At 37.3% G+C, this 20904-nt stretch overlaps 1 protein-coding gene across 3 annotated transcripts in view; it reads right to left on the bottom strand.

Annotated features, from left to right (window-relative positions):
* Positions 1-343: 343 nt before the first annotated feature.
* The window catches only part of ATP6V1C1 (ATPase H+ transporting V1 subunit C1), a 38712-nt gene continuing 18151 nt past the window's right edge, over positions 344-20904 (bottom strand). For all 3 annotated transcript variants that reach the window (XM_060127845.1, XM_060127844.1, XM_060127843.1), the window contains 10 exons: positions 18292-18377; positions 15356-15450; positions 13709-13800; positions 12428-12526; positions 10484-10552; positions 6173-6265; positions 5992-6085; positions 4229-4326; positions 2909-3035; positions 344-1123 (listed from right to left, as the gene is read on the bottom strand). In XM_060127845.1, coding sequence (XP_059983828.1) covers positions 1028-1123; positions 2909-3035; positions 4229-4326; positions 5992-6085; positions 6173-6265; positions 10484-10552; positions 12428-12526; positions 13709-13800; positions 15356-15450; positions 18292-18377 — 949 coding nt within the window. In that variant the 3' untranslated portion in view covers positions 344-1027. The remainder of the gene's footprint in view (positions 1124-2908; positions 3036-4228; positions 4327-5991; positions 6086-6172; positions 6266-10483; positions 10553-12427; positions 12527-13708; positions 13801-15355; positions 15451-18291; positions 18378-20904) is intronic.

Genomic DNA, 20904 nt, shown 5'->3' with positions numbered 1-20904 from the left:
ATTACTTTTGACATAACAGTATACAATTTTGAAATAAAACGGATTTGAGAGGCTAATTTTCTAGATGGAATACGGTAGTTTAGAAATGCCCTTAAAACGTAAATTTCTTTCTCCCATTTACAAGACTGGGAGGACACAGGAAGGGGAGCACTGCCACAAAATCCTCTTCTAAAAGCTCACTCGGGATGCTAACCTAAGTCTCATTTCAGAGGTTTGTAAGGTTAGCAATGCCTCTTTTCAGACTACATCTGAAATGACATCAATGTCAAGATGAAGGCAAAATTAACAATCTTAAAAAGGAAACATGTAAAATACTTAGACAAAACAAATGACTAAAACTGCAGAGTTCTACTACACTTTATTCAAAAATTGGCCCTACCTCCTAATTGAGAGACCTGAAAGTCTAGTGTCCAAATGTAAATACCCACCATGTGTTCAAAAATAATCTTCAAACTTGAACCGTAATCTTTGGAAGTTACACACACCACAATCCACCTTTGCACAGGTAATTTTATTCTCTCCTGTGGGTGTCAAGTGCTCACAGATTGTAATTTGAAACATTCAGAAAGCACATACCTGAATATTGTCACATTTCTTTACATCACAATTCAATAACTATTAAACAATTATGTCTACTAAATACAGTGAACAAAATGGTATAACTGTTTACACCATTCCCTTGTACACAAGGCTTCTGTCACAACAGCAACAAATGGAATTAATGCATACCACAATATCGATGAAGTAAGACCTTCTTTTTAAATAAACTATTCTGTTTATAAATAAACTCTGATTTTTTTTTTAGTACACATTTACAGACCTGATCAATAAAAAGAAACAAGACATATAGTTTCCTTTTAAAAACAAAATGTTGACAAATGGACCACTACAAGAGAACGCGAATAGGAAAGGGGGTGAGAAGCAAGCAAGGGGTAAGAGAGAGTTAAAAGTACAGCCATACTACAACCTACGTCTGTTAGCAAACACCAACACCGACATGAGGGCAGGGCTATCTGGGGGGCTCATTTTACTTGAATTCCAGCAAGTTGCAATCGATCTTGTAGTACACATAGGGGTAATATTCCTGTTGACTCAGGTTTAAGCCTGGAATATCCATAGGAGCCTATTGAAAAATCAGATGATTATTCAACTAAGTACTTAAAGAAATTAAACAAGAAAAAAAGTATTACCATTCATAGGCATACCTTGGAGATATTGCAGGTTCTGTTCCAGACCACCACAGTAAAGCGGTTTCCCAGTGCATATAAAAGTTATGTTTACACTATACTACAGTCTATTAAGTGTGCAACAGCATTATGTCTTGAAAAACAATGTACATACACCTTAATTCAAAAATACTTTATTGCTAAACAATGCAAACCATCATCTGACAATGCAGGGTTGCCACAAACCTTCAATTTGTAAATTGAAAAGTGCATTATCTGTAAATTTCAATAAAGTGAAGCACAGCAAAACAAGGTATGCCTGTACCTTCCTAATGAACATCTACTCTGGGCTAAGTTTATACATTTTTGCTAATTTAATCTGAGTTTGGCATTGCTAACTCCATTTTGCAAATGAGAAAACAATCTCTGAAAGGCTGACTTGAGACCTCCCTGGTGGTCCAGTGGTAAAGAATCCACCTTACAATGCAGAGGATGCGGGTTCGATCCTCGAACTAAGGATCCCACATGCCACGGAGCAACTAAGCCCGTGTGTCACAACTACTGAGCTCACGGGCCCTGGAGCCTTCGCGCCACAACTAGAGAAGAGAAAATCCGCGTGCCACAACGAAAGATCCTGCATGCCTCAAGGAAGATCCCGCATGCCACAACTAAGACCTGATGCAGCCAAAAATAAAATTTTAAAAATAAATAAATAATAAATAAATCTTTAAAAATAAATAAATAAATAAAGGCTGACTTGCCCTAGGAAACAGAGTGAGTAGTAAAGCCAGATTGAAGCACTCTCTGCCCTCAAAGCCTGTGTGTGTTTAAGCATCACCCCACCATCCTTTCTTATGCATACTGTATAAAATTATTTCTTTAATCTCAGGCTTGGTGTACTGAGTTTAGGAGACACATGGCTTATAAAATGCTGGATAAAAATAAACCAAGTGTGATTTTTACAGATACCACTTATTACATATGCATGTTGTAAGAATTTACTGGTAGGAAATTATGTATCGAACAGTTAGACTTCACATATTATCAACTCTACAAAGTGCAGAGTCATTTCCTGCATTTTCTTCTATCAAGAAACCCTGATTTTTTTCATGGGTTCTAACTAATGCACATGTGAAATATTGCCGTCCTAAACTAAAGAGAAAAAAAATCAGCAAGATATTGGAAATCAAAAACATAAAAGCCTATTACAATTTTAAACAACAGCAACAACGAAAAGCACACATACTATTTGTATCTTTCTGTTTAAAAAGAACACATAAACACATACCATTTTAGAGAAATGATAGTTCCCTTTAAAATGCTCATCTATTGACTCCACTACTTCTACCAAATAAAGTTACAATGACTACTTATTTTCTTGCTCTCTGCAATTTATAACTTTTGTAAATAACTAGTATCACTGGTTGTGTGTGTATTTCTGCAGCTATAAACATCGGATCTGTGAGAGGCCCACGTACAGCCAAAAAAAAAAAAACCAAAACACAAAAAACATCAGATCTACAGCAAGATAACAACTGGCTTTTAGAAATACCAAGAAGCAACTAGTAAAATGGGGTAAACAAGGTAAATTATTTGCTAAGCTATCAGGTAAATTAATTACTAACAAATTGAGAATCTTAAAGCAACTTTCAAAAGGTTAAATAACCTCTTATCTTCTTCCAATAATTTTTTCTGAAATTCATCCAGTTCCTCTTCTACCAGGTTGTCTAATAAATACTTACATCAATAATAGCTGCTGCACTGCTATCTAGATGTTTATACAATTCATATAATACTTCTCTTAGTTTCTTCATTGTTTTCTTATTGGGCTGAAGGAGCATTGCTTGGAAGTTCACTGGCAAGCCATACCTTATAAATAAGCAGAAATACAGGATGTAACACAAGCAAACATATGCAGAGATTTTCTTTTTAAAGCGAATACTCTCATACTCTTCTTTAATCACAGTTAATGGGGAAAGAGTACCTCACTTTAATGACCATGTTTACAAGTTCAACTAATATACACAGAAACTCAAACCTTCTCTGGTCCTCAATGTCCATTAGAAATCTTTAGGATGAGAGCCAACTGTCTACTAGGAATTACTTTTAATTACTCTTCAATTTTTAAGGTAATCTATGAATACCCTCAGCAGACAGTGGTAATATGTAAACTTAGTACAGTGTCTCTAGGTATCTGCAGGGAATTGGCTCCAGGACCCCTATGGATACCAAAATCCACGGATGCTCAGGTCCCTTAAATAAAATGGTGTAGTGTTTGTATATAACCTACACATATCCTTCAGTATACTTTAAAATCATCGCTAGATTACTTATAATACAATGTAAATGCTATGTAATTAGTTGTAAGTAAAATGCAAATGCTATGTAAATCGTTGCTAGTGCCCAGTAAATTCAAGTTTTGCCTTTTGGAACTTTCTGGAGTTTCTTTTTTGAATATTTTCAACCCACGGTTGGTTGAATCCATGGATTCGGAACCCAAGAACATGGAGGGCTTTCATGATAATAAACAACATGAGATTACTACCCATATCTACTATGAAAATTCAAAGAAATTTACAAATAGTGAGCATGACTGCAGATAAACATTTTGATATATTTCTAATATGAGCAACATGTACAGAGGATCACAAGATGATTGAGATTTTAAGTACCTCAAGATAAAAAAATATTTTAGGTTAACTGAAATGAGGACTTCAAATAAGGCATCCTTAGGTATACTGCGTACCAAACTACATATAAAATATTTGAATGATCTTCTTTTAAACAAACACTGGCTAATATTTCATAATCTACATTTAACTTAAGTACATAATAAGAAAAGAATCAGAGAGCACAGCAGCATGATCTCTTTCTTTAAACCCGGTATTAAGGGACAAGACCAACATGCACGTAATAAGCAGTATGACACTGACAATCTCTCCCTCACGACTGGCCCTTTGGTTTCTCCAAATCAATTTCCTATTAGTAGACTGTGTGTTTTAATAAAGAGGTCCAATGTAAAGGGATCTATAAATTCTTTAGTTCCAATTAACTTCCTTTACCTCAAAACAGACTCAACAAAAACCCTCAACGCTTTTACATGAATCCACGCAATAAACGCCTCACTGAAATTCACTTTCAGCCACCGTACAAGTGGTCCCTAGAGAAAGAGAGAAAAAAAAATCACCAAAAATTTGTCCTGAAAATGGCAGTTAGAAATTAGATAAATCAAGTATTTTTAAAGGAGCAACTATCCAGTAAGAATCTTTAGGAGCATTAAATCACATTATAATTCACTTTAAAAATGTTTCATTATTCTCATTATCTTGGATACTTTACCTTAAATTAGATGAAAAGATTAAGCCACTACTCTGTAACCTCAGTAGATACAAAAATCCATTGACTCTATTCACTACACAGAAAAAGGTATATATATATATATATATATATATATAAAATTATTATTATTATTTTCTTTCTGTTTTTTGGCCGCACCACGTGGCTTGTAGGATCTTAGTTCCCTGACCAGGGATCGAACCCACGCCCCTTGCAATGGAAGTGCAGAGTCCTAACCACTGGAGCACCAGGGAAATCCCAAAAAGGCCTATGTTTTAATGAAAGTCATTTAAAGTGACACAGAATATAGAAGTTTCCTTCTACAGGTTTGAAAATATAAAAATCTAAATTTACTATCCAATACTCTTAAACTTTTTATACATTTAAAATAGAATTCAATTACACACAACTTCTCAGGAATAACGAAAAATAGCTATGTAGTAAGTCATTTAATATCCCTAGGTGTTAGTTTTCTCATCTGTAAAATCAGGGGGTTGATCTAGATCCCTAAAATCTGTTCATCATGTTCTAAATTTTTAATGGTTCTATTATGTAGTATATATTCTTTCTGAATTTAGTTATTCAGTACTTCTAAATAAAAACACTTCTTTAAAGAAACAAATGACAAATAACTTATTACCACCTCTCCATACTTAAAAGACACACATGATCAGTTCAGCTAATAGTTATTTAGATAACATTATTAGGCTCATTTGGATGTAACAATCAATTTACGAAAAAAGGATAATACAACAAGGTGAAAGTCTTTGGTTAAAATATCTGTTCTTTAAAAGTGATCTGGAACTCCCCAACAAGTTGGTTTTATTTGACATTACTTGGTTAGGGTTAGTTTTCTCCCAACTGAGATGCAATAGTTCATAAAGTACTTGGAAATAACTTTAAATGGAATGTGCTTTTATTTCCTCTTGCATTACAAGAGAAATACATTTTCACTCATCATGTTTCCCCTTCCATACAAGCTTTAGTCTTCACAATAATCCTGCACTTGAGATGGCAAGAAAGTCAACACCATCTTTCACTCACAATTCCATCCTTGTTCTCCACTGTGCCTAGAACATACTAACTCACCAATGGTTTAAATACAAATTCCTCCAATAAAAGACTGCACGCAGCATTAAAAAAATCTGCCTCAAAAAATGAAATTTCTTACTGAAGAGAGAGAACTACTACTTAACTAAAATAACCCCTCACTATATGGGTATTAATTAAAACACTGCATTTAAAATTAATTTCTGATATGGACTTAAGGGGGGTTAATTTTAAGATAATATATTTTAAGATAAGGATTCACAGATCTCAGGTTGCTTAGAGAAAACTTATTTTGATTATTTAGTAGGAAAAAAGCTAGAATCAAATGTCTCAAAAGCAAAATCAGAGAAGTTTTGTTTTCTTTTAAATTAAAGAAAAGCAGTCCCACTTTTTCTTCTGCTTAACACTGATAGTATTACTAAGTATTAAAAACGCATACAAATTGCTTTTTCTTGTCGGTAGAAAGCCTGTTCATTTCTTCTTTGTCTGCTTTCATCTCCTCTTCATTATACTGGAAGTCACGAACGATGAATCTAAATTGGGGGGGGAAAAAAACCAAAATTTTCCACACCATGTATAGGTGATCTAACAAATTAAAAAATTAAAAATAATAATCTTACTTGTTTTCCCTGGCTTTGTGTCTGAAGTCATCAACTGCCTTCCTAAACAAGGTGACATTACACAGGTAACTGTCTTGGTCCTCTGAGAGAACACTAGAGAGAGAAAGACCAAGTCCACTTAAAGCTTTGTATTTATTGCTCACGTTCATATTGAGGGCAGAATTCAGAAACAGGGGCAGGAAGAGGAGGAACAGACAGTAGGGTACGGCAGCCCTTCCCAAACCACTTCAGTGCTTTTCATCTGTACTGCCTCCACACTGAAGACACTCAGTGTTTATGATGTTTTTATTTACGGTGCCTTAACAGCCCCCTGGTGCATTCCTTCCTAACCAACAAAATTAAACATTAAATCAAGTAAAGCATCCAAACTCAAGAATCATGCTTTTCAATCTCTATCAGCACTAGGCCAGCTAAGGAAAAATCGTCCAGCACCTGGCTGGTTTCCAGAATCTCCTTACTTCCTTGCTAAGCACCCTCTTCTCTTCTGGTGACTGAAATCTCTCTTCCTCTCTCCAGCCCAGCCCTAACCCATGAGTCCCGGCCCACCCCTTTTAACTTGTGCCCTCTCAAAACTATTATCCTGCATTCTTGTTCCCAGTGCCCATCAGATCTAAAGCAAGGTAGCTACAAAGTGGACAGAACTCGATAACAAACCTTTAATGATCCTCAGGTTTGCCACAACTGACAGTTATGTGCAAACTGATTGGGATCAAAACAAAGCCAAGGGACTTCTCTGGTGGCCCAGTGGTTAAGAATCCACCTGCCAATGCAGGGGACATGGGTTCGATCCCTGGTCTGGGAAGATCCCACATGCCATGGAGCAACTAAGCCCATGCGCCACAACTACTGAGCCTGCGTTCTAGAGCCTGTGCTCCGCAACAAGAGAAGCCCACGCACCGCAACGAAGAGTAGCCCCCGTTCGCCGCAACTAGAGAAAGCCCACACACAGCAACGAAGACCCAACGCAGCCAAAAATAAATAAATAAATTTGTTAAGAAAACAAAACAAAGCCAAATCCAACTTGACAGGCTATCTCAGATCCTAACAATATTCCACCACTATCATATTCACCTTTTAAACTTATCTTAACCTTAACTGATCTTTTTAACTTTAGTACTTTGCTGTTTTGAAGGTCCATGCAAACAAAGGGGTGGGGACCAGAGATGTGGACAACGTCAAACAGCAGGTTCCGTGACAGTGAAAAAGATGGAAAGAAGGCTCAGGTTCAAGAGCTGGGTTACAGTTTAAGATGCCAGACGTAAAGCCTTTCTAGAGGTTGAGGGTGAGGCCAAGGGAACAGCTACAGAAATCAAGTGGAGATGACAGTCTGTGAGCTGCAGGCTGGGTCTCCAAACTCACTCTCTTCGTTTAGTTCTACTGCTGTGTAGAAACAGTAACACTAACTCCTCACACATAAAACCAGGCCGAGAGGAAACGAAAGGTCAATGCTTTTCGGCTGCCTCACGGCATTTTCAGTCTCCCATGGGCGTGGCAGTGCTTCTGGAGCCTACTAGCTCTTCCTGCTGCTTCTGACTTCTTACCTCTCTCCTAAGACTCGGTCCTGCCATCTGCTCTGCTCCCCAATCAACCTACCCACTTCATTGCCAAGGCATCTTTCCTGCTTTTCTTCGTAAAAGTTATCTTTGCAACCCCTGCTCCAAAACACAAAAGAAACGTTTCTTTGCACAATGGCTAGTGTCGTTTTTTTCTAGGCCTTCCTCGCTAGGATCCTCTGGTTCATCTGGAACTCTAGCTCCCTGAACAAAAGCTTCTGTGAAGCACCAATCAGTTTGTGGTGCTGTTTTTCCAACAACAGAGAAAAGGCCGAAGTCAACCAGTGACGTAACCCAACCAGATTATCTTAACAAGCAAAAGTAGACAGACAAAAAGCTAAGTGGTAATTCTGAAAGTACAAGTGAGAATCACCTCTTTCTGAACAGTTTTTCCAACAGAAAGAAGCAGAACTCAGCCTCTCAGCTTCTTTGGCCTTTAACTCTGACTTGGCATTTATACACATCCCTGCACTTAACCACCCAATGATGGCAATATTTCACATGGTCCAGTCTTTCAAGATTTATGTAGAATATTTTGCAAATAGCTAGATTTTGTGTGTTTTTTAGGTGAAATTATTTCTTTCAGGTTTAAAGATGGTTTTTTTCAATCCATTCTTCTTCCTCTAAAGTCCACTTTCATCTTCACTGCTTCCAAGAGTAACCACTCAGGTATTGTGCCAAAAAGCAACAAGTGACAGTATTACTACTTGTAATTCACTTTAAAATAAAGCACTTAGAACAATGACCAGCACATAGTAATCACTCAAAAATGTTAGTTATTATGATAAGTGAAAAATCCAACATCAAGTCATAGAGATCTTTCCTAAACAGAAGTACAAAATTCCAGACTAACCCACTAAAACCTGTCTGCCCCATGTGAACTAAGCATCCTCTTCAGGTGCTGGCTGAGCTACTGCATTGTTATCAATGACTAAATTTAAATAACTTTTCAAGTCAATGATTCCAAAAGTCTTTAGACTGATAAATAGGTGAACAGATGTTTTCACTGGGTGAGGAAGGGCTGGGGACTCTCAGGTGGTCAGTGAGCACTCAGGGGTCATTCAGAAGACAGGTATTGCCTATACTGAACTGTTGGCATCTGAAATTTTTTTCCTTTTAACTACCAAAGTGATTTTTCAAAAGATGTAAGTCTGAAGTAATATTTCTAAAGTCCTTCTTTCCGAATAAACCTGGGCCTACACACCACTCCCCTGGACTAGGCTCACACACCACAGGGTGGGAGGACATTCTGTGTGCACACCACAGGGTGGGAGGACATTCTGTGTGTACTCTCCTCCTCTCCCTGCCCCCAAACATAAAGACAACCTCTGTGACTTTTACGGTCTCCAGAGCACAAAGGTCTAAGAAGGTGTCATCTGTCAGGATAAATAGCTTCGGAGGAAAACCAGCATTAAGACACAACCTCAATCTTCAGTTTACCACGTGAAGGGCCAGTGTGAATGGAAAGTATTCCCCCCAAATGGGAAAAAAATTCACAATGAGCACAGGTTTGTGGTTTCATTCTCAAAAAATCAACATTTGTGAAACTACAATAATCATATTACCTTCTACTTTATTATCTTATCAAGCCTTAAAAGAGCCTCATAATGTGTACAGGGAAGGTGTGATGCTCATTTTACAAAGAAAATGAGGCCCAGAGAAGTTAAAAGACTTACCGCAGGTCACATAGCAAGTTGGTAGCAGAACCAGCAATAGAACTCAGATCCCTGGGTCCAGGACTCTTTCCATTATACTAAGCTACCTCCCATATGACACAATGAAACTGGAAAAGAAAATATTTCATGGGCCTGGCCTTACTAACACCACTTCTTTACTACCTCCTAGACCTTTCTTTCACCATGCTGACGGTATATATATATACACACTGAGGGATATATATGTATATACAAAACAATTCTTTGGGGGTGCATATACACTGTACTTAATATTTTCTTGAAGAATATCTTGTGTAGAATGGCAGAATGCAGGAAAAAATGACATGCTATGTAATGTCAAGAGTGTAGGACTTGGAGTTAAAAGACCTGAGTTTTAGTCCTAACTTTGCCACTGCACACTTATACAGCCATATACACTTTAGGCAATGACTTAACTCTTCTGCATTTGTATTTCTTCATCTATGAGAAAAAGTATAACTGCCAAAACTACTTCATGGAATTGCTGTACATATCAAATTAGACACTGAATATTAATCCATAAGTTTAAAATTGCTTAATAAAAGTTTTTTTTTTTAAAGGAAAGTACAGATTCAGTAGAATCTATGCGTACTGGAAAGTGATGGTAAATATTTGCAGATCAACAGAGTACCCTAGTAGCCATCTTGGTACACTTCCTTTGCAAGATAAATGAGGAAATATAGACACACAGTAGGTATACAATAAATATTGAAGGAAGAATTTTGAGAGGGTAGCACAGCAGAAAAAGTACCACACCAGAGATCTGGGTTCTAGTTACAGCTCTGTCACTAGTGAGATGTGTGACTCTGGGCAAACCACGTCACCTCTGTGGCCTCAAACTTCTACATCTATAAACATGAGTGGGTTGATCAGACTGTACAAAGGCCCTTCCAGGTCTACAGTAGCTAGAGTTAATATAACTCACTTATTTTTAAGGTGAAAATGATGGCTCCAAAACTGTAAAATTTACCACAAAGGAAAGATAAAGATATCTCCTATTCCAACATCCAAACTACCAAAGGAATTCTACGAAAGAAACAGGCTTTACAAAGACTACTACTTACTTGCTAGACCTTGGAACTACCATTTCAGCTAATGTTTCATACTGCTTAATCCAGTCATTGTGGTTTAACCTGCAGAAAAGATACAATTAAGTTACTGGAAGAGAAAAACAAGTCCTACCTTCCTGCCGAGCCCAGAAAGAGAAAAAATTATGAGACAAATAGGAAATCCAACTATAATAGGTATACCTCAAATCTATTTAACAACAACAACGACAAAATCAAGTTTTGTACAAAGAATGAATTTCAAATACACTGAGTGGTAAAGCAGGAAATACAGCTCACCATCTCTTACATCCAGTAACTACTGCAAAAGAGGCACATTCTAGAACTAAGTTTGGAAAGGAAGCAAAGCAAAATACAGAATCTAAATTACTTTCAAACTTTAGGGTTGATATACATTATTACCTCACCAAAAAAAGAAAAAAACGAAAGAAAGAGAGAGAGAAGCCATGCTGAAATCACTAACATTTCTATTCAGTGACTATTATGAACAGCTGGGTAAAACCACATTTACCAAAAGCACAGAGTACCAGGAAGTGCTGAGTAAACAAAGTGACAGTAAACCAAGCTGCCACAGATCACTGTGCAACAACCTTTCTAGACACCACTGGCTTTTGTGGGTGTGGCGAGAGATGATTATATATGCAGTACAAAATAAAGAATTGTAGTATCTATAGCCAGGATAGTGAATAATCCATTATACAAGGTATCCTAGGTCCTACCCGAGGTTTCAAGTACAGTGCACAGGAAACTATGAAAACTTCTGGTCTTAAACACAAATTTTAAATAAAGGTTGCATGAGACAAATCTTTTATCTGGGCAAAGGTTATTTTCCTGTATAAGTATAAAAACACAAAGACAGAGAAATTTTTTAGAAATACTGTTCTAGTATTCTGCAGTAAGAGGTAAAAGGCAGAAGTCAGGTAATACTGTAGCCACTGAAATTCAATGGAGGTCCTTTCCCACCCCTTTCCAGTAGGCATCATTTTCTAATATTCCCAGTTTCCTAACCAGACAAAAATGGAGAGCACAGCAAAGAAAGATTTTATGAATAATGCTCTGAAGAGTCCCCAAATCTCCCATCCCAGTTTGGATCCCCTGAAGATTCCCTGATAGTGAGATTTTAGTGTAAGTCAGAAGTGAAACCATTAACAGTGTCTCTTTCCCTCTCTCCCTCTCCCTCTCCCCCCCCCTCACACACACACACACACACACACACACACACACACACAGTTCTAATCTTCCAAAGGTTTCATTTTACCAAGATTACCAAATATTAATTAAAACAGAAGGCCTAATCTAAAGGAGATTTCAAAGGATAGTCTAACCCAGCAAACTACACCCATAACCTGTACACCTGTTTTTGTAAATAAATTTCTACTGACACACAGCCATGTTCATTCATGTACATACTGTGTGTGACCGCTTTCAGCTACAACCACAAAGTTGAAGTGGCAGAACTGAGTAGTTGTATCAGAGACCATATGCCTTGCAAAGGGTAAAATACTTACTATCTGGCCCTTTGCAGAAAAAATATGCCAAGCTTTTATCTAATCCATCCTTTGCTTCTCAAGAGGGCTTAATTCATCCTAACCAATCGTCAAATATTTTTCAGAAAAAGAAATAGCTCCCTGTTTTGAAAAATCTAAGAACAATATTTCTTTTAAGTCCAATAATTTAGCATTATTTAATTTTTTAATGGGCCAACTGTACTAAGCAAATTTTGATCTGGAATATCAATTTATAATTGACAGCTCTATTACCAGGTTATGAACTAAATTCTACTGTATGTGCCATACGAGTACATGTTGGTTGACAGAGCAAATGACAAGGTGATACTCCCTTTACACTTGGGTTTATGGAAAACTTCAAATTACAATATCAGACACTAATATTTTTCTTGTATTTTAACAGGTAAAAACCTTCTGTAATAAAAAGACATACTTGGGAACCACGACCAGTAATGTGACGAGATACTCTGAGTCAAGAACAAAGTCATCCTTCTTCACAATTTCTGCTAGACTTCTAGTTAGCAAACTTCCTCTGAGAAATAAGAAAAAAATCATTAGGCTGATAATTATGTGCTTCCAGAACACAAGTAAAGAAACAGCAGGCTAATTATAGTCACATATACTATATATACATCTCAAGAGAGGGATTAGCCTGAGTTAACATTTTATTTTATAAGAAGTCAAAATTTAGCTAAATATTTCCCACATCCAAACACGAAGAAATGTAAACATTTTATCAGAACTTGCCTCTAGTGTCTCCCTTTGTGTTCGCTTTAATTATTATAACTCAGCTCTTCTCTTGATTACATATATAGTATCTTAACTGAGAAAGTGTTATTCATTAGGTATCAATTAAAGCCTACCTCATCATAATTATGAAATCATATCATCCAAGCACAACCTTTGATTTTCCTCCCTCTTCCTGGGTATCAATTTTGGTTAGTTAACCCAATAATCAACTCTTTTAACACAGTCTTCATTTGGTCTCCTAGTACATTTCACAGTGAAAATGACTTGCCCTGTTTGCACCACTGACAGTATCCAACCAACTTTCTCTCTGGGATATGAATGCATAACTGGAAGAGTTAAGTGCTTAAAGCTACACTTGTAGTAGTCATACTACAGTGATATTAACCAAAACAAAAGTGGTCTATTTTAAGAAAACCTAATATGTAAAAAATCAAAACTTGGAAAACAGAAAAATTAAAGAATGAGTATTACATTACAAAAGGATTCTTCTATAGAATTCTTTTAAGCAGCAGATAATTGCTATGTAATTAAACTATCATTTGATTTAAAACAATTAACTTTAGATAATTTTCAGTGAAAAACCAGATGGATAAAGGGATAAACCAGGACCCAACTCACAAGTATTATGTATGAAACGAGTATAATAAATCAGCCTCACATCTGTTTTGACTAGCCTGAATTAGTGAGCTTTTCTCCATGTAGTGAAAAAAACACCATTTTGATTATAGAAACAGCACAAAGTGGAACTTACTAACCCCTAACAATAGTTCATTCAGTGTATGCTAGAGTACGTCCCCAATTCTTTTTTTTTTTTTTGGCTGTGCCATGAGGCACACGGAATCTTAGTTCCCCGCCCAGGATTGAACCTGCACCCCCTGCAGTGGAAGCACAGATTCTTAACTACTGGACCTCCAGGGAAGTCCCTCCCAATTTTTAATTATTTACATATACTTGACATGCTTACGCATTCTTTCGTTCCAAATTCTGAAGATTCCCTTTCAGGTTGTTATATGCGGATGCTCGAGATTTCAGGTCATTGTCAATCTGAGTCACTCCCTTTAAAGAGAAAAAGAGAAAAAGGGAAAATTTTCCTAAACCTGCCTCTGCTAATACAATCAAAGTAGCTGTGCTTAAACTTTAAAAAACAAAACACCACTAGTTCCTGATGTAAAAATATTCTATTATTTTAAAAGCATGCCTTTAAAGGTCATTAAAAAACAAACCTACTTCATTTTTAATAACTATGGTAATTTTCATATAATCTTTTCTATTAAGGATAATGTTTTAGTCTACATGTATTTTAATTATTGTTACTATATTACTTCTTAAACCACGTAAATGGAATCTATGCCACTGGTTACAGAGATAACTAATTAAAAGGCTTTAAAATACAAGTTTCAAGGATTAATTTCCAAAGGAACTAAATCACATAGAGTTTTGCTGTTCATAACACCACAACTCTTCCACAAAATATTTTTGCAATAAAATTAAAATTATGTTTGAATTTATTTATACATGTTACACAAGCTGATTTTTCAAAAAGATGAGTAAAACTACTAACAACTTAGGGAGAAAACACAAAGCAGTAGATTTAACGTTTGAGGAACTAATTTCAACTCAGCTCTACCATCACCAGCTGTGTGGCACTGGGGTAAACTACTTCACCTCTCTGAGCCTCTTTCCTCGACTATAATAGTATCAGGAAGACGACGACTAAATCCTAGATAAGGATCAAAAGAAAACAAGGCTCATAGTAAGAGCACCACTTTATATTATCTGACTACTCATTTTCATTAAATTATATGATGACTTGAGTTAAAATCCTTGATATGCTATTCATTTACATTTAACCATAGAGCACGACGTACAAATAAAGCCAGTGGGAGCCAAGGAAGTCTGTCCAGATGATTTAAACCATACTTTTCATCCTAGCCAGGTCATAGAAATGTTGTCACACAATTAATAGGTCCTTGTCTACTGCCTCATTATAGTTTCAGGTAAGACTTTTACATTTTTCTCTCAAGCTCAAGGACTTTGAAACATAAAAGGAGCTCTTAATTCAGTGAATTCATGGATGGGCTTTAACACCTGTGGGCTCCCTGAAACTGTACATAAAATCATGTGGTACAAGAATACGGGCAATTTTTCTGGGTAGAGAATCAATACTGAACATCAGAAGGGAAGGTGTCAGAGAACCCATAAAGTTTAATCTGAATCAGTACTGTACATAAACATACTTAAGTTACCATTATCATACATCTGAATGATTCATAAATCTCTAATCAATTCCAACTTCCTGTTCTATGTGATCTCAATTATGCTTCAAATTTATATAAATAACTATAAAATTTTAAAGTTACTTTTCTTATTCAAACATTGTTGATGCAACATTTAACTTAACTACCTAAATAAACTACACAATTTGGATAATGTACACATGAAAGTGTTATCCTTTTTTGACACCTTTTTTTTTAGTAAAACTGTAGTAAGTCACATATAATTAAGCTGCCCTGTCAAAACCTAAATTAGAGTATTTAATAGCTAAATACTTATAAAATAAATAAAGCCACTATAAATCAATGTGTCCTACCTGTATCATTTTTTATCTTACCTTGGCAATTATTTCAGAAATATTTTTCAGGGACTGCTTGATTGGATATTTAGCCATGTCCCATTGAAACCTTGTTATATAAGTAACCAAGTCAACTGAAATAAGGGAAGAAATTAATTACTGAGGAGAAGCAATAGAATTTTTTATAGTTTGCTACACAGTAATAGGTTTTAGTGCTGAAACTGGCATTAAGAAAATCAGTAAAGATGTCATCATTTGTGAAGAGTCCTGGTTAAGTAAATGTGGAACTGTATTAAGTAACATGGATTAATCAAAATTTTTACCTTGTAATCTGATTGGATCTCTTCTCCTTACTCAAAATTTAATATATATTAAAATGTTCCTTTCTAATCTGATGACTTAATAAATGGAATATGTACATACCCATGATATGCCTCATATGTAGAAGAAAGAGACACAAAAAGATTAAGAATCTACTTCAGGGGATTCCCTGGTGGCACAGTGGTTAAGAATCCACCTGCCAATGCAGGGGACACGGGTTCGAGCCCTGGTCCAGGAAGATCCCACATGCCGTGGAGCCTGTGCTCTAGAGCCTGCATGCCACAACTACTGAGCCCACGCGCCACAACTACTGAGCCCGCGCGCCTAGAGCCCGCGCTCTGCAACCAAAGAATCCACAGCAATGAGAAGCCCACGCACCGCAATGAAGAGTTGCCCCCGCGTGCCGCAACTAGAGAAAGCCCACGCGCAGCAACAAAGACCCAACACAGCCAAAAATAAAATAAAATAATTTAAAAACTAATACATTAAAAAAAAACCTACTTCAAACTGTCTCCTCAATAAGTAGAATCTGACAGAAGTATGTTCTTTCTTTGCAACTTACCCAAACAAACTGAAAATGAACTTGTCTGTTAAAACTCTGTGATGACTGTTTCTAGGAGTCTATATTTCAGTAATCTTCAAAACATGGACCTTTGCACTTTCAAATGACAAGAATAAGAAATGCAGAGCTTCCCTGGTGGCACAGCGGTTGAGAGTCCGCCTGACGATGCACGGGACGCGGGTTCGTGCCCCGGTCCAGGAAGATCCCACATGCCACGGAGCGGCTGGGCCCGTGAGCCATGGTCGCTGAGCCTGCACGTCCAGAGCCTGTGCTCCGCAACGGGAGAGACCACAACAGTGAGAGGCCCGCGTACCGCAAAAAAAAAAAAAAAAAAAGAAATGTGGAGCCAAAGAGACACTCAACCACTAATTCCCTGGAAGTGTGGTAGTCAAGATGACTTTACTCCTCAAGTCTGATGGGACCAAGGTCAGGGAAACCAAATGTCAATTATGGTTAACTGGCAAAAGTAATTCATACCAAAATATCTTCTCTCCTCAACTTCTCCCTACATAATACCAGCGAGTCAACAACATAGATGGTATCTCCAAAAGCAGTTTTGGATGCAATGCCCCCTAGACTGTCATCCCCCATTCGGCCTCGCAGACTGACCGCCCTAGTTCATCAGGTACCTAGAGACCAGTGAAGGCAACTAAGTTGTTAACACACCTAACTTTCGTCCTGCCCCCAGCCGCACATTAACAGACACAGTAAGCAGCTCAGGATCGCTATTATTAGCAAAGAGTAAAAATAAACTACTAAAAATTTTTTTTTTTACTGATTAAGTACTTCTGAGCATCTATTATTTGCAAGGAGAAGAAATGAGATTAGAGAGACACTGGATTTAAAATACAGTGACTGCTGAGAGTTTAGCCAAATCCCCATACTGCTGCCTCAGCATCCATTTCTGTGTGGCCAAGTGGCCTACAGGGGCCTAGAAGTTATACTAGATAACAGCCTGCAATCACAAGTAGATGTAAGCTCCTGATATGATTTCTCTGATATGACCCTACGATAAGTGCTCTCTGCTGCTGCCCAGGGCCTCCCCTGCTAGTGTACCCTTTAGATAAGACCCCCTCGAAGTTAACCGAAACCCTCCTTTTTGGTTTGAATCGACCAACCTGGACTTGGCTTGGGAACCCCAAAGCACTCCACCCACGGACCCTAATAAAGGCATGTGCCCCAGGTCCCGCCGCTCTCCCTCTGCCGGCACCCCGTCTTGACCTCCCTGCCTTGCCCCCCTCCTCCAGGACCTGTGAGTAATAAACTCTTCTATTTCTCTTTCCCTTGTGGTTTTTTGTTGAACCCTGGCTCACCAACCCATGACACCCCAGGGCTTTACTTAACAAACGTTAATTTAACCAAGTCACATCAGTGACCTTTATTTATCACAGTAGGCAATATAGGACAGAAAGAAAGGAAAGGGTTGTTTCTTATTATAATGACATATCACTAAAGATCAGCCTAATTAAAAATGAAGCAAGTGGTAAAGTGATATTTCAGGAGAAAACAACAAATCCAAGTATAAATGACAACAATGCGGTTGAAACCATCTTTATAAAGCCATTATTACATAAAGCAAACTCTACGTAAATACTAGTTTCTAGCTATGGAGAGGTCAGTGGTAGACTATTTCTATGGGTACTAAAGAAATGTCACATTCAAATCTGAAGGGAGGAGGCATTACTCTGCAATAAAATTAATAATTTTTATTGTAAGGATTTGGCAGTTGGATGCTATTAAATACAAAAAGCCAGAGAAAACAAGTATTCAACTGGAACAATGCTGAGAGACATAACTTGGAAACACAGTTGTTAATGGGAGTTGACAAATAGATTCTGGAAAGAACTAAGGTAAATCTTTATAATATTGCTTTTGGAAGATCCATATCATAAACTATATTATATATTATGTAGGATTGTCTTATGAGAGGTTGTGTTTCAGAGGAAAGAATGTAACTGGCAATATCACCAAATTCAGTAGTAATCATTCTATTTTAATGGCTTTCTATTGTATTTAATATCCTTACCTATAAACCTTTTTTAAGTCGTTCACTTTATAGAAATAAATTGCAAATCATGAAACATTAGCTTACCTCCATTGGCCAACAAATTCTCCTGAACTTTATCTTTACTATCCTCCAATACGTCAGCCATATACTGAGCCACTTTCTTAACCACCCTTGGGAGAAAAAAAAAAAAAAATCAACAATCACTTTCAGGAAAACAACCTAAATTCCATACTATACAATGAACACATTACATAAAGACACGAATTTGACTCTATTTGTTCCAATTACACTATCTGTATAATATAGAACAAATGGGTCCTAACTTCTAAAATAATGTTTTAAGGACAAAAAGCACGAAGATCTTATTACATATGTCAAACTCAACTGAGTAACTGTAGTTTTAAGGAGACCACATGCAATATGTTTACCAAGTCCAGAAAGAAAGTAGTGGAAAGCTAGCAAGAATAAGCTGAAAAACTGGGCAACAGATCTCACTGCACTGCAAAAACAAAGGGGGAAGCAGGAGCTTTCATTCACCAGTTATGTCCTTCCCCTTAGGACAAAAGGGATCCCACAGGCAATAGAATACAAGCAATGGTAACAATGAAGAATGCGGTCCTACACTACTTATTCATTAACTATTTATTGAGCATCTACTATTTGAGAAAAACAATCTAAAGGGGAAACCATGGTGCCAAAACTACTGAGGCATCTGCATATCACCTTCTCAATCCCTTCACTTTATAAATAAAGACACCCCCAGGTATGAAGAGAGTAAGTGACTTAGCCCCAAAAGTCACAAAACCAGTTCCCAGCAGAGCTGTGACTAAAAACGTGGTGTCTTGACTCTGGAGTCTGTTGTTCTTTCCCCCATTCCTTGTCTGCCTCTGGGCCGTGGGTGGGATACAAAAGTATACGCCAAAAATCTAGCTTCCCATTGCTTAAAATCAAAATGGAAAGATACCAAAAATGACGGATGACTAAATACAAAGCCATCTGTGGTGAGCGCCAGCTGAGATGACCAGGCTACAGACAGAAACGCATAAAGGAAAAAGACGTCACTTCCAGCTACTGTAATCAAAAAAGCATAACGGATCAGGCGCAGGGCAATGAAGGACAGGAATGGTTTTGAAAGGCTGATTAGGTGGGAAGAATGTATATTCTTGCCACAGGGCATCATAGGAGTCAAGATCCAGAAAGATAAGAAAAGCAACGAATGATGAGGGGTCCAGACTGCCGGGAGTGTCGTGCTCAGGAGAAAGGAGGTTGTGCTAGGACGGCCGGCTGGGGCCAGACTGCAGGTAGATTGCCTCTGATGTCAGCCTTTAGGAAGAGGTGTAATATGGTCAAAACAGGACTTCGGACAATTACTCCAATGACTTTGTGCTCAACAACAGGGAGTGTAAACTGGAAGACAAATTAAGAAACTCCTGCAACATGAACCAATAAAGGCCAGAAAGAAGCAACAGAAGGACAAAATGTGAATGACAATCCTATGCAGAATGACCTCAAACCTAAGAAAGTGGAACAAATTCAGAAAAAAATGATGTAAGCCGTAAGTCTTCAACATGTTTAACTTGGGATTTGTCCATACACTTGGCTGTGTCTCCAAAATTCACCCATTCCTTCACAGAAGACAAACCATTATTCCTATATAAGTTGACGAGCATCTTGTAAACAGAACCATCTGCTATGAACATTCCAAAATGTGCATGTTCACAACACTGTAAACCAACTATACTTCAATTTTTTTAAAAAAATGTGCATGTTTACCACAGAAATGGTTCAGAGTGTAGAACTGCCTGGTGTCAAATTTATCAACTTAACATCGCATAACTCAGACCTTGACAATCTCCCTATGCATCTCTACGGGAGTATCCATGACACATGGTCACCTTAAAAAAAAAAAACAAAAAACAAACTGCTCTAATGATCAGATTACTGAAAAAGTATGAACTATAATTTACTCCACCACAATGTTCAGTGTTTAAAAACTGGAACACTCAGTCATTAAGCTAGCATCTGTCAATTCTACCTAAGTCTAACAATCATATGATTTTAAAATTCCTCTTATCTTTCAGGAAGACTGATACAAAGACTAGATTGCGTAACAGTGCAGAAAAGAATAGCTGACAAACTGCATAGGCAACTTGCAATGCTTCTGACCAAATGAACTGCATTTGCCCTAAATACTTACTTCCCTAAAAAATGTGCGCAAACCTTAAACTATACTCAGGACATCCCACTGATGATTTAAAGAAAGATCTAGAGAGCTACTGAGGTGATTTATAAGGATCCAAGTAAGTGTTAATAATTATATTCTCAGGAACCTCCCTTCTCACTGTCCTCTTCGTTGTCATGACCTAACATTGCAATGAGGCTGGTGGGACTGCAGAAAGGACAATCACCTCGGGGGGGGCAACCACGAAAAGTTTACCTAATTAAAAACCTACAATCAAGAAACCAAGAGACAAAAAACTGACTGATGGTAAGAACTGAGACTATCATCAAAAATTACTTTCACATTTGCTCTACTAAATGCATGGAATTATTAACCCTAAAAGCAGTTTGTTACTTTTGCTTTCATCCTCTCTTTTCCATTTTTATTGCCTAGTGCCTGCCCTTAGCTGACGTTTTCAGTATCTCTTGCATAATCTACTGTAAAACTAGCCCCCAACTGGCCTTTTGCCTCATGAG

This window comes from Lagenorhynchus albirostris, chromosome 17, assembly GCF_949774975.1.
Source record: "Lagenorhynchus albirostris chromosome 17, mLagAlb1.1, whole genome shotgun sequence".
Lineage (NCBI taxonomy): Eukaryota > Metazoa > Chordata > Mammalia > Artiodactyla > Delphinidae > Lagenorhynchus > Lagenorhynchus albirostris.
The sequence above is the reverse complement of the archived record's forward strand: the minus strand, read 5'-3'. Positions and strand labels throughout refer to the sequence as shown.